The sequence below is a fragment of the Pelmatolapia mariae genome, linkage group LG17 (genome assembly GCF_036321145.2).
Source record: "Pelmatolapia mariae isolate MD_Pm_ZW linkage group LG17, Pm_UMD_F_2, whole genome shotgun sequence".
In the NCBI taxonomy this organism is placed as follows: Eukaryota; Metazoa; Chordata; class Actinopteri; order Cichliformes; family Cichlidae; genus Pelmatolapia; species Pelmatolapia mariae.
In genome coordinates, this window is record NC_086242.1 from 192,040 (window position 1) to 205,177 (window position 13,138).

General features: G+C 44.1%; 1 protein-coding gene and 1 long non-coding RNA gene across 2 annotated transcripts; one reads left to right on the forward strand and one right to left on the reverse strand.

The window, feature by feature from the left end:
* Nucleotides 1-1,235: 1,235 nt before the first annotated feature.
* aebp2 (AE binding protein 2) lies at nucleotides 1,236-11,355 on the reverse strand. The gene is made up of 8 exons (XM_063460265.1): nucleotides 10,723-11,355; nucleotides 4,264-4,492; nucleotides 2,542-2,649; nucleotides 2,271-2,457; nucleotides 2,073-2,197; nucleotides 1,925-1,992; nucleotides 1,705-1,818; nucleotides 1,236-1,628 (listed from the first exon to the last, which is right to left on the reverse strand). The coding sequence occupies exons 1-8, from the start codon at nucleotides 11,241-11,243 to the stop codon at nucleotides 1,616-1,618; spliced, it is 1,365 nt and encodes a 454-aa protein (XP_063316335.1). The 5' UTR covers nucleotides 11,244-11,355; the 3' UTR covers nucleotides 1,236-1,615.
* A 153-nt stretch (nucleotides 11,356-11,508) lies between these two features.
* On the forward strand, nucleotides 11,509-13,114 carry LOC134615682 (uncharacterized). Its single transcript, XR_010091318.1, has 3 exons — nucleotides 11,509-12,212; nucleotides 12,401-12,464; nucleotides 12,854-13,114. It is a non-coding gene; the product is annotated as an uncharacterized LOC134615682 (long non-coding RNA).
* The last annotated feature ends 24 nt before the right edge of the window (nucleotides 13,115-13,138 follow it).

Here is a 13,138-nt window from a genome sequence, read left to right on the forward strand (position 1 = left end):
TTCAGTAAATATTAAGTCTAGTATATTTCCTAGTAAGTTATAGTATTCCTTCCTTTGGGAAGGTACCACCTGTGCAGTCTGCAATTCTGTTGAAGAAAGATGTTGAATCTATTTAATTCCTGGAGAAAAATAATAGATTTCTGTGCATTTGTTTTATACGTGCATTAAATTAAAACCGTTTTTGTCAATTAAGCATCTTGAGGCAGAGGGTGGGGGAGGGGTTCCCTATTTTTTTCTTTTCTTTTTTTGCTGGGAGTTGGCAACCCTATTAGTGAGGTATATGTAATTATAAATTAGGTTGTTTTATATTTTTGCTAAGTACTGTTTAGAATAGCAGAATAGGGAGGATGGTGTAGGGTTAGGTTTATTATAAAGGCTTTGTCTTTTCCTATAATACCATGATGGGCCGGTCACTAGTCAAAATGCCCGGGCTGGTTTTTTGGCCCAGTCCAGGCCTGGCTTTGACCAACCCTGACCCAAAGCTTCTAATGTTTCAGTCATTGTTAGGAACATTTCTCTGAGCTTCTTGAAAGATATTTCAAAGTTCTTGTTTGATGTTGATTGTATTTTGTTCCGTCTCTGTTCAGATAAATCCACAATACGTGGAACACACTTCCAGTCCAGTCCTACATATCCAGGTATGCAGTTATGTTGCTGTTGCCAGTCAGTCACCTCCCAGATGGTACTGCTGTATAAACATCTGATGATACTATCATGTGTTCATACGATCTCCAGCCCCGCTGACTTAAAATCACTTAGGATTTGCACATTTATAGCACAGCTGCATGTGGTACCAGGCACTGGTGGTGGCCAGGCCTGTTTCTCTCCTGCACTTGTTGCACTTTGTTCCTTGAACTGTTTAAGCACACACTGCACACCATACATGTGCTGAGGTTTTTGAGAACATCCTGCTTGGTCCAAATATACAGGTTCACTGTTTTATATTTGTCAAACTGGTGCTATTGGCTTCCCTTCATTGGCTTCCTGTTAAATCCAGAATTCAAAATCCTGCTCCTCACATAGTTGTTTGTTGCGTGTTAGAGGGACTAGGACCTGAAAAGGTAGATTATTAAAATGCTCATTGTTCATCAAGTTCAAACTCGAGTCCTTGGGGGCCAGTATCCTGAATGAAGTTATCTGGGGATGAGTGGAGTGGAAGGTTATAATATGATGTCATGCTTTACCTAACATGTTGGTTCAGTGTACCAGTGTAGCATTGCATACGATAGGAAAAAGGACTTCAGAGCAGGTGGACACTGGAGAAGTTTAATTAATGACATCATACAGTGTCAGTGTATGCATGATGAACATATCCTCTTTTAAAATATCTATTCCAAAATGTTCTGGCAGAAAAAAGACGTCTATCTACAGTACAGGTAAAATCCAAAGTATAAAAATATATTACAAATCTCCTGTATTTACAAAGACTGCTTCTCTCTACAGTTACAGCTGTCAGTCCAGCCTAGTTGTGTTACTTACACTTACATACACTCAGTAAAGTCAGCACCTAATGTAGAAAACACTGGAGGCTACACAAATCACGACAAATAAGTCCCTCTACGTCCCACCGATGAGGGAGATCCTCGGAGCGACAGCCGAGGTCGCCACGAGCCAATCAGAAGAACATTCTGGAAGAGAAACGGTAAAAACATCAGAGCTGTTTTCTTTTTCTGTCAGCATCTAAAAGCATCTTTGCAGGCGTACCTGTAGATGTTCGGGTCCAGGAGGACAGCCGTGTCTGAGGGCAGCTTGGACAGATGGACCACCTTGGTCTTCTGCTGCACTCTGTCGCTCTCGTTCACCCACACGTCGGGCAGTCTGACGCGAACGACAACACGGTTACACTAACACTGCATGTTTAACACTGTGGGTTCCCCCACTCAGCCTGGCCTGTTCTGTGTAACTGAAGCTGGGGAGGACTTACATGTCCTCAGGTGTCCAGTGCAACAGGACCTTCACTTTCCCAGAGTCCTCCTTCCTTTTGGCAATTACCTGAACACACACAAAACATGGCATCACACCTGCACAGGACTTCGTGTGTTTGCTGTGTGTGTGTGTGTGTGTGTGATTACCGTGCTGTGGAAGACTACACTGTGTCCATTGCCCAGGCTCTCGATGTGTGTTGCTAGATTGAGAAGGATGGCTCGGTGGCGGATGGCGTCCATGGTCTGAGCGTCAAAGAAGTCGTGAGGTCGTGCTAGAAAGACGAAACGATTAATTCATTTAATGTGTGAACCTGGAGGGATGTTGTGCGTGTGTGCGGTACATACGGAGCGAGCGCCTGTGCTTGTTCTTCAGCTTCCTCCTCTTGTTGAGGCCGGCCTTGGATGGAGATTCCTCTTTGACTTTATTCTGGCTGGACATTTTGGACGAGCTCTGGGAGCTGAAGTGCGTGGGGACGTGGCGTGCGAGCCCCCCCTGGGAAGCAAACGTGGCGTTGCAGCCCCCGACTACACACTGGAGGAAACACAGACATGAGTGCGCGAGCGAGGCAGACTAACAGACGCGGTGACGTGTGTGACGTCGGCTGTGTGCGATCACCTTAAAAGGTTTGTCTCCACTGTGGGTCAGCATGTGTCTCTGCAGCCAGCTCTGGCTGGTGGATGGCGTGTTGTAGACTTTGCAGCCCTTCCACAGACACACAAACACCTGTGGGCACAAACACAAAGACCCATTACTGCGGCAGAGCTAGAGCTGCACACTAACATGCACCGCGCATTAGTGCCGACGTCTGAACAGGTTTAACCTCCTAGGACCTGGCGTCCACATATGTGGACATCACATTTTGGGTTATTTAGACCAAAATACTCAATTTTGCTCTACAAGGGCCTGATATCCACTTATGAGGACATTATACTGCTACTATTCTATCAAAATTTTAAACGAATATCCTCATATGTGTTTATTTTTCATAAAAACAAAAATAAGGTAAAAAAAAAAAAATCTGGTAATTCTATTCTATGCCCAAATATCAAAGAGAAATTAAAAATGCATGCCGTGGAAGAGTTCGGGTCTTAGGAGGTTAACACGAGTGATAACGAGACCGTCCCCTCACTCGTCCAACCTCACTCACTACAGGGTCTACCATATAAAGCACCTTGAGGCGACTGTCGTTGTGATTTGATTCTATATAAATAAAATGGAACTGAAGTGAATATTAAAGGACGTCATCAAATTTAAAAATGTGTGCCTGCCTCTCATTAGCAACACGTTAGCAGGATTCAACCAATCAGTAACCTCGATGAACCAGAAGCTCCCAGTGAGACAACTGTAGTTTGGGTTAGCCAGCAAACTGCTACACTGGACGAGCCGCAGTAATCCATCTAAGGCTGTGTTCGCTTATGTTGTCCTCTTCTTTCTTCTGACAAACAGAAACGTATTTCCTGCTGGAATAAATCAAACCTCCACTTCAATCAAACATCTTTATTCCAGTTTTACTTCTCTCTTTGTGTTTGGGATCAAACTGACTGGCACAAAGCTTTAACAGAGCAAATATCAGTCCAAACACAATCAGCCTGTTTTACTGAGGAGGTGGTGAACACTGAACCCCACGTTCACACTGGGGGGGAAACGTGCTGGTATGAAGGCAAATAAACGGTGTCGCTTAAAGTCTACCTGAGTGCTCGGGTACAGTAGTAGCACCCTTTACACAAAAAACAGTATGTGTTGGATATTCATGTTAGCACAACTTTGCTGCATTTTTCCAGAGTTTACTGTTGGCCTGTGTTTCTGTAATTTACCCACAGTTTCCACACTGGAATAACCGTAAGTGTGTGTAACTTCATTACTTATGCATTATTACACACATTAAACGATACTAAGAGGAAGTTCTCTTCTCTTTTTCTGCACCCTCACTACTAAATGCAGGGAGGTGGGTTAGAAGACAGAAAATCACTGAAATCAAACCGAATTAAATTCACACTTCCTCTTTCTTTGTGGGCATTAGGACTTTTTATTTTCTGAATAGTGGCGGTCGCCTGGTAGAGCTCACGACTGCTTAACCAAAGGTTGTTACAGGCAGGCATCTGAAGCTCAGTGTAACTCAAACACGTCGCGTCTATCAAAACTACTCTGACGTATAAATCCAGCACACAGCTGAAACTCCAGATCACATGTTGGTCTGTTGAACCTCGTTTTGAGTCCAGACTCCATTTTCACCATCTGCTGTTCCTGACTGGAACCTCTGGTTTGACATTACGATGGCTTGCCTGGCCTCTAACCACCCGTCTGAAACCAACACACACACAGTAACGTGTCACTGACCCCGCCTCTCTGTCCATCCACATGTGTTGCTCTGATGTGCTCAGCCAGGTCAGGGCTGCTGGGAAACAGCAGCTGGCAGTGATCCCAGCAGCAGGTGTAGCTCAGAGATTTGCCCCCTGCCACCAGTGAACCACTCCCTGCTACTCCACCTGTGTGACCGTTCAGCATAGCGGGGGTGGAGCGACCGCTGGACGCTGTGCTCTCCATGTCCATCAGAGTGGAGCTGATACTGAAACACACAAAAGACGAGAAATCAAAATATGATCTGACAGAATGAAAATAAATACATGTTTATTAAGTATTTTATTTCACTCGTCACCCAACTGATGGGTGGGGTCAGTGCAGGATGAACCACTAAAACCAGTTTAGGAACAGATTCTTCTCCACAGCTGTCACCCCCCACAGCGTCATATAAAAGCTTTCTTGTTACCTAGGCAACCTTTAAAAGGCTTTTAACATAAGTGTGTTTCCTTAAATCAGGGGTCTCAGGCTTACATGAGCTGGGGGCCACTGCTGTGCTCTCATTGGATGTCGCTGTAGTGTTCATGGAGTTTCACTGAACTACCAAACAAACACACTGCGCTCTTTGTGCCCAGACACATGCTGTTCATATTTCACAAAGTCATTATGCAGACATCAGTGTACACATCAGTTTGTGACTCTCAGCCATGTTTGTACTCTCTGCTCATGTTGCCGTCATATTAAACTTATTGTAACAAAAAAGTCACTTCAAAGGCCAAACTGCATTAGATTTCTTCACATCCATGTGACGTTTGAGACCCCTGATCTCGACTTTAAACTAATACAGATCCAAGGTAACCAATGAGGTGACTGCTCTGCTCTGAAACAGCAGCTCCTGTGACCAAGCCTTTCACATGTATCGGCTATAAAATGAAAACGACTGACAGGTGAACATGAACACCGACTGTCCCAGTAAGCTACAGGGAAGTTTAGTCTCCTTCCTGTCGATCTCAGTTTGAACATAAACCTGCTTTAAGAAAATGAATTGAACCGTGATCAATGTTCCCTCTAATGTTTCATGTGTGTGAGCGAACACACAAACTCCCTGAGCGTCCCTTGGACCCCTGTGAGCAACAGCAGACGTGTGCACTGTGGTCACGCCAGCATCCAATCCATCCAAGTTACATGGTTTATTAAAATAATCAGATTACAGCATTTACATTTATGTTAGACTACTTTTAATTAACTGCTTTAGCCCACTTACAATGAAAATTTAAAAAAAATCTTGTTGATGACCTGTGTAGTATGTTAACACTATTGGAAGTAAAAATAACTTGAACTCCAATTTTGAAAACACAACTTTCTTTTGTTTATAAAGCTCTGACTTGTATTATGAGTCTGTGGTCTGGGAGAGCGTCCTGTAACTCTGTCTGCAAAATACAGTAAATAATGACCAATGTTGGGCAATTAATTATATAGTTACTTCTTCAAAAAAGTAACTGAGTTACGCAAACGACAAAGTTTTTTGCAGCTGTTTACCTAAAAATGCAGCCAAGGCGTTTTTTAAATAAACATTTCAAACTATTTACAGAACAATCAGCTGTTCTACATCAAATTTGATGCCACACAAATTATTTGTGCCACTCCAAAAAATAATTTGTGTCCACTATGAGATAAAGGAGAACAACAGCCTGATACCTGCAGGCCTGACAACAGGAGATGTATAACTCCTGTAACACCTGTAACATTCAGCAGTCGCCTCATTGTTCTGACACACACAACAAAACTATTGACTACACTACACACTAACTACACACTAACTACACAAGATTTGTGCTAAACGTCGCAAATCTCTCACATCTCAAACACGCCGTCACTCCTAAAACTTCCCCCTTCCTAAACAACTAAATGCCATGTTGCCATATCATGTTTTGATTGGTCCACATGGTACATTTTTCCACCAATAGGAAAGGGTGGGGTTTGGTTTTGTTTTTGCTCACAGGTGGAGAGTGCTTTCGAGCGTTTTCCTTATAAAACACCGTTTTTACCGTTTCTTCCTGCAGTAAATATAAACAACGATAGTATTCAGGAAGAAAACCAAACATTGCAGATATTTTTATCATAACTCTGGTTTTACGTGGCCGATCAACACAATTTAAAAACTGGTATAAAGTCCACACTTTTCCCGTCAGTTGTTCCGTCTGTCCTGCTCACATCTCCAATGGTTGTACACGTTGTTATTAACGTGGCTTCACTCCACATCAGCCACGCCGCTTTGCTAGCTAAAACACCGGCACATAAGGACGCTGTCATAGCCTGTCAACCACGCTGATTAGCTGCGTATATGCGAATGTGAATCGCATCATTGGCTGGACTATGGGATAAGGTGGCATCGTTCTAATCCCATACGGGAGCAGCCAGTCACTTACTGACTAACACTGCAAAACAGAATCGTTAAAGTTTTAATTTTAATTTCAATTCAGGTTAGATTTTTTTTGTTGTGCGCAAAGCAGATTTTCTGTGCGCAGAGACCGTGCCAGCAGTGCACAATTGCGCACGCGCGCAGCTTAGAGGGAACGCTGACCGTGAGTCCAGAAGATTTACAAAAACTCGATGAATATTTATCTCAATATCCAAACTATCCAATATTAATGTGTAGGAAAACTGTCTGGCACCACATCTGACAGTTCAGGCTGCGGTCCACGAGGTTCATGACCGAGCGCCTTAAGGCAGCTGTTTTTGTGATAGTTGATAGTGTAGGGTCTGGTTGCTACTTTTTGTCACAGGTCGCGACCTCAAACAGTATAAAGACACACACCGTGCAGTGAAAAACTGGCTAACTGGAGCACGGCCTGGCTCTCACAAGGACTACTTCAGGTGAGGAAGACCGCAAGTCTTAAAAATTCACAGGTAACCATTAGGGCTGTTCGATATAACGATATATATCGGATGACGATAGAAAAACGTCTATTGTTTCATTTTACGCTATCGTTTGTTTCGTGGTGTCGCAAAATAAACTGTTTACGGCAATATTTTTTCATCATTTTGATGGTCACTGTAGCAGCTATATTAATTTCCTAAAGTTCTCTCTTTCTCTTATATTTAATATAACCACACTACGGACGGACAAGCGCTTGTTTTTTATGCGTTTTCGTTAGCAACAACGACGGTAAAACCACGGCGTGTCCGCTGTTTTATTTTCTACATAAACCTTTCACAATAAAGCTCAAGATCCTGTTGAGGCTTTTCAAAATAAAACGAGTCACGTGAAAGATGCAAAGTATTTACGGATGAGAAGCAAAAAAGAGCCGCCAGGTGCTAAAAAATAAACCTTAGACTCAAACGTTAGAACAGACTTTTCTCCGCAGCACGCCGTGTAATAAATACTCACAAAGAAAACGGCGGCCGTTACAACTTATGTCTAAAAATGTATCGTTTCATGCATCAGTTAAAACACTCCAGGTACACGACGCCCAGCTGGAAACACTTCACGCAAGACGAGATGCCCGAGATTCACAGAATTTACAGGAAATGTTACATTTTTGCAATTTATATCGTTATATCGACGATAGATGTCTTAATATCGGGATATGAGATTTTGGTCATATCGCACAGCCCTAGTAACCATAGATCATCATCATCATCATCAATACAGAAACAGAGCCATGGCAGTGGGGGCCTGTGGGGGATTCAAAAATGGCTGAGATGGTGATCCTGCCTGTGTCATCTTAGAGGAAAGGTTCCTCAGTTTTACTACATTTAAATGATTTTACAAACCAGTTTTGCTTCGTGCTGACCACAGAAATGAAAGGTAACTTGGATAATGCTTCAGAATAACTGCCAAAGTAAATACCCCTAAGATCTATGAATATGACTTGTGGATTAACTGGACGTCAGCGTAGGGCCTCCGAGTGTGCCTACTGATGCTGTGAAGTGTAACGCCATCGTTCTCCCGACTTCACGGCACACGATTTATATCAGTATGTTATCAACAACCCCTCAAATGACACTGGACGAGATGTGAAGCCTAAAGGTTTGAATGCTCATCAGCACTTTGTGTCAGGATGTGACTGTAACCCCAGTCAGTGGAGGACCACGGTCACTGCTCAGTACCTGATTTTTATTACACTCTGACGCTGACACGTGTCTGTATACCGTAGCTTCTGATTAACACCGGTGAGGATGTTTGGGGTTTTGTGTCAGCAGGCGCTGCTGTTCGCTGATATTCACGGCTCTAACGTGGGCTGACTCGCACACAGCAAATAAACTTTAATCAAACTGTTGATCAGAGAGAAATGAGCTTAAACGTTTAAGACGTGTGTTAGCTCGGATCGTTATGTTGTTGTTTAGCCTTCTCTTGTCGGATTTCCAGAGACGGGAGGGTCGCACGTCTGCTGAAAATAACCAATCGCAACAATATCGAGATTAAATATGTTCATGTAGAATTTCCTGTGTTAGAAGCCAAACTAGAGCTCAGGAGTGAGGTTTTAGGTGAGGAGGAAGAGGATGAAGAGGAGACGGAGGGAGCAGTGCTGGAGCAGGCAGATGAAGATGATAAATGTAAAATGTTTAAATGGTCTTAAATCTTCTTTGAAACAGATACCTGAATGTTTGAAAACCACGGTAACTTCTAATAATTACAGTATTGATTTGATGCCCGTATCCGATAATTTTTCCTGTTTCAGAAAGAAGAATATGGGGAAAAATGTCTGTCGTTGATTATTGTTGGACAAGACTGTGCAGCGGAATATCAGCACTGTGAGGGGAAGAAGAAAACGTGATCATTTCCATGTAAAAGTACGTACGAGTGATTATCACGCGCAGTGTGGCCGACAGCTCGAGCAACGCCGGCGTGACGTCACGTGTAAAACCTCTACAGCGAGCTTTTTTATTCCAGCGAGCCAAACAGGTTTGTCTGACATTTCTTCAGTTTTTAATTTCCATTGATCAGCTGTTAGAAATGCTGATACTCATAGCTAATACCGTCAGATAACATCAGCCTGCTGATAAATCCATTTTACAACTGTAGACTTTTCAGCGAGTATTTGATAAAACAAACAGACCGAGGTCTAAACTTTAAACCTCGACCCTCGTGACAAAGATGGATGGAAACCAGTCACCTCGGTTTTGGTGGATGAACAGTTGACAGAGTAACTTCAGTTAACCAGTAAAACCAACCACTATAACCTGGGCCTCATCATAAAGCAGCCAGTTTGGGGTTTTTTGGCTTTTTTTTTTTTTTTTGAAATTATGAATTACATCATCTTCTTTGCGTGAGTCTGGTCCACGGAGCGACCCACTGGTGTAAAAGTGTGTCGGTGTTGTCTATTTTTCCACTTTAGTCAAAATGTGTCACACAAATAAAGAGTTCACGTGAGACGTGTTTACCCCGGGCTAACCCTGCAGACCTGGCTCTTACTGCCTCCATACGTTTCACTGCTAGCATAACCACAGAGTGGTTGGCAGTCCCACTTTCAGACTTGATGATGTCATTGTGTTTTCTGCCTTTATAAAAACTGAAGAGAACCGAGCTGACAGGAAATGACATGTTCCAAAGTAAAACAACACGATGCAGAGAGAAGCTGATTAAGAGTGTTGTTGGGAGGGAGGCTGATTCATGCAAACACTGAGAGTGGTCATCTTATTTTTAGGAGCTAGCGACACTCAAGTTCCCCAACATGCTATCAACAATCGTTGGTGGTGAGAGCCTACACATCCAAAAAGTTCAGCATTATAAAAGGTCCTCACTCTCCATGCTTTACAGTCGTGGTCATCATAATTTCTACACAACAAGGAAGAAACTGTATAGTTTACAGAGAATGGATGTATGGTTAGCAAGCACCCAACTAACAAAGAACAACAAAAACCCACATGTAGAAAATGACTCACAAATCCTACACGACAAACACCGACTGTCTGCAGCTGCCTCTTGGTTATACACCCATACTCAGTTACTACTTCTGGAAGGCTTTTACAAAACAGCTGCAAGAAGTGATAGTTTCCATGAAAGCATCCTTGTTTGCCAACAATCTGCAACAACCAGTGTGTGCGAGTTTTCTGTCCGTCTGCTTATAAAAACGCTCATTTCACAAATCCAAGAAAGAAAGAAGACTTATTAACCAAGAATGATCCCAGACTGTGACCTTCATGAAACATCTGCTTCTATTTGGCTAATTTATCCTGGTTTATTGATCATATAGGTAGATGGCACGTGTGAGAGGGGGGGGGGGGGGTAAACAAAGACATGTAGCTCAGCTGTACTTTAGTATTAGGATGAGACTACATCATATTTGTGTAACGAGCATTGCTGTAAGCCAACACTCCCCCCACACTACACGCTACAGTGCACTGAATACAGACCAGCGTGTCCTATAGAGACGTTCAAGAACTACATGACCCGGCGGAAGCGAACATTTTTCACCTGTAAACAAACTGTGCTTCAAAGCTGTGAACTTGGCATGGTGCTGTAAGATAAGGCCACCGCTCAGTCCAACAAACCTGTCTTCTGAATCCATCCGACTGAGCGGCTCTCCGTCCGACGAGGTGAGCTCCGTGCTGGCCCGTCTCTTGATGCCGTGCTCAGGCTTGTCCGCGGTCTTTGTGCGGTCAGCAGGCGGTGAGGCGGACGCGTTCCCCCCCTCTCTTTGTTCTTGTTTCAGCACCCGGGAGCCCTCTTGTGCGAAATCGGTGCTACTTGCCAAGCTGCCCTGTGCGGGACTTTTCGCGGCTTCACACAGTTCGAGGTTCGGGGCCCTTTCGCCAACAGCCGACTTTTCGGTACGCGGAGCGGTTTGTTGGTCGGGGACGGCGGACGGGGCGTCTCCGTGCTCCTCCGCCGCATCGCGGCCACTCACTCCGCTGGTCTCCGCTTTCCTGCTGTCGTTGTTGTCGCCCGGTTCCTGTTTAGGATCGGGGACGGCCTGTGCTTCCATGCCGGTTACGGTCGTTTCACCGGTGTCGTTTTCTTTCGACGTCCGCTGAGAATCTTGTTCGGCTCTTTCCGTCGTTATCTGCCGCATTTTCGAGCAACACGAAAGGCTATTTTTGTGACGTTTCACCGGAAAAGTTGCCCTCGGGCTGTCCTCCTTCTTGCACTCACGCTTGCTTGTAGCGTAAAGCACAACAGGGGGTTTGATGACGTCGACGTCAGCGATGCCGAAGCTGGTCTATTTGAAGATGGCACACTTTGTCGTTCACCGTTAAAATGTAACGTTAGCGCTCAGTTAACACGCGAGGAAGACCGTGTTTGTAGTTTAACCGTAAGTTACGAATAACACTGATAACCCAGAAGTAGCTTTGAGGTTAACGTGTAACTTATACACGTGTCTGAGTGCGAATCCATCATCCGGGCTTTCGTGCAGTTTCTTGATGCTCCAGCTTCCTCCCGCAGCCATAGATGTGGTTACTCGGTCATTCCTGTAGGTGTGAACGTGACTGCGATTGGTTGTCCAGTTATAGACTGGCGACCGGCCCACAGTCCAGACCGTAACCTTTATGGGACACGTGGTCTCCCGCAAAGGTTACCGACTTTAAAATATTCACACAGTTTGAATTGATTTATTTGTAAATGAATAAATGTCTGTATTTGCAGAGCGGGTGAGTCATCTTCGCAAGCACACATGATCTGTAGCATTGTGGTACTAAGCTCCACGTGTTCCGACAAACAGCAAAAGGAGTCCAGGCAGAAAGTGCTGAAGAGGCACATTGTTCCGCCTTCCTCACGCCAGCGCTGCTCTCAGGAGCTTTTCGGAGCCTTCGTGTCAGCATCAACACTTTCCCGAGTTAAATCTCAGCTCACTTCACTGACAGTAGAAGCCGAGAAGTGTGCTGACGTCATTGATCAATTGTTTGGTTGAAATGGAGGCCTGTCCCTTCTCTGCCTGTGTGTGGATGGAAACAGGGTTTCAGTAAATATTGTTTCTTTCGATGGTTGGTAAATACACCAACACTGGGCTTGAGACCAGTTGGCTGAATAATCCATAATAAAAGTTAGTATATGTCTACCAGTATGTTTCACTAATTACCGTTTTCGTTTCACTTCTACATACATATGTGCCGGAAATCTCTTTGGTGTCAGTTTGTGGGCCAAATAGTAACGACCGGTCACTGTAGGATGAGGCTGCTTGCAAGTAAATCACCATCTGAAAAATGTATCTTCTTTTTTCCATATTCATAGTGAGACTGTAAACGGTGACTAACATCGAACAGGAACTCTGGGCCTGACGTCGGCCTTCATCCAGGTATTTGCAGCTTTACTGGAAGCCTACAAACATGTTGCCCATAGGTAACAGTAGGTTCCTAGATTAGTGGTTTTCTATTCGGAGGCCTAGATGAGCACCACTCATTGATCCTCAGAGAAGAAAAACATTTGAGCCCATCAGAGTGTTTTAGATCGCACAGTGGTGTGGAACAGAATTAGACCTCATCATTTCATCCACAGGGCGAGTGGGTCCTTCAACGAGTCCTGTGATTGATACAAGGAGTCATCAAAAGCTTTAGAGGGTGCACATGCTGACATGATTGCTTATAATAGGTTTAGTGTCTCTGAGTCACCTTCCTCACTCACTGTGTTAATAGACCTCTCTGCACTGAATCATATCTGTTATTAATCTCTGTCTCTCTTCCACAGCATGTCTTTATCCTGTCTTCCTTCTCTCACCCCAACCAATCACAGCAGATGGCCCCGCCCCTCCCTGAGCCTGGTTCTGTTGGAGGTTTCTTCCTGTTAAAAGGGAGTTTTTCCTTCCCACTGTCGCCAAAGTGCTTGCTCATAGGGGGTCATATGATTGTTGGGTTTTTCTCTGTATTTATTATTGTAGGATCTACTGTACAATATAAAGCGCCTTGAGGCGACTGTTGTTGTGATTTGGCGCTATTTAAATAAAATTGAATTGTGATGAAAGAATCCGCCCTG

Bases quoted from the DNA above. Each gene is read 5' to 3' on its own strand.
- aebp2 (XM_063460265.1), bottom strand. From the start codon at position 11,243: ATGCGGCAGATAACGACGGAAAGAGCCGAACAAGATTCTCAGCGGACG. The intron at 2,650-4,263 runs GTCAGTGACACG...TTGTGCCCACAG, and splicing joins TGGATGGACAGAGAGGCGGG to GTGTTTGTGTGTCTGTGGAA. The intron at 2,458-2,541 runs GTGATCGCACAC...TGTTTCCTCCAG, and splicing joins GTGGAGACAAACCTTTTAAG to TGTGTAGTCGGGGGCTGCAA.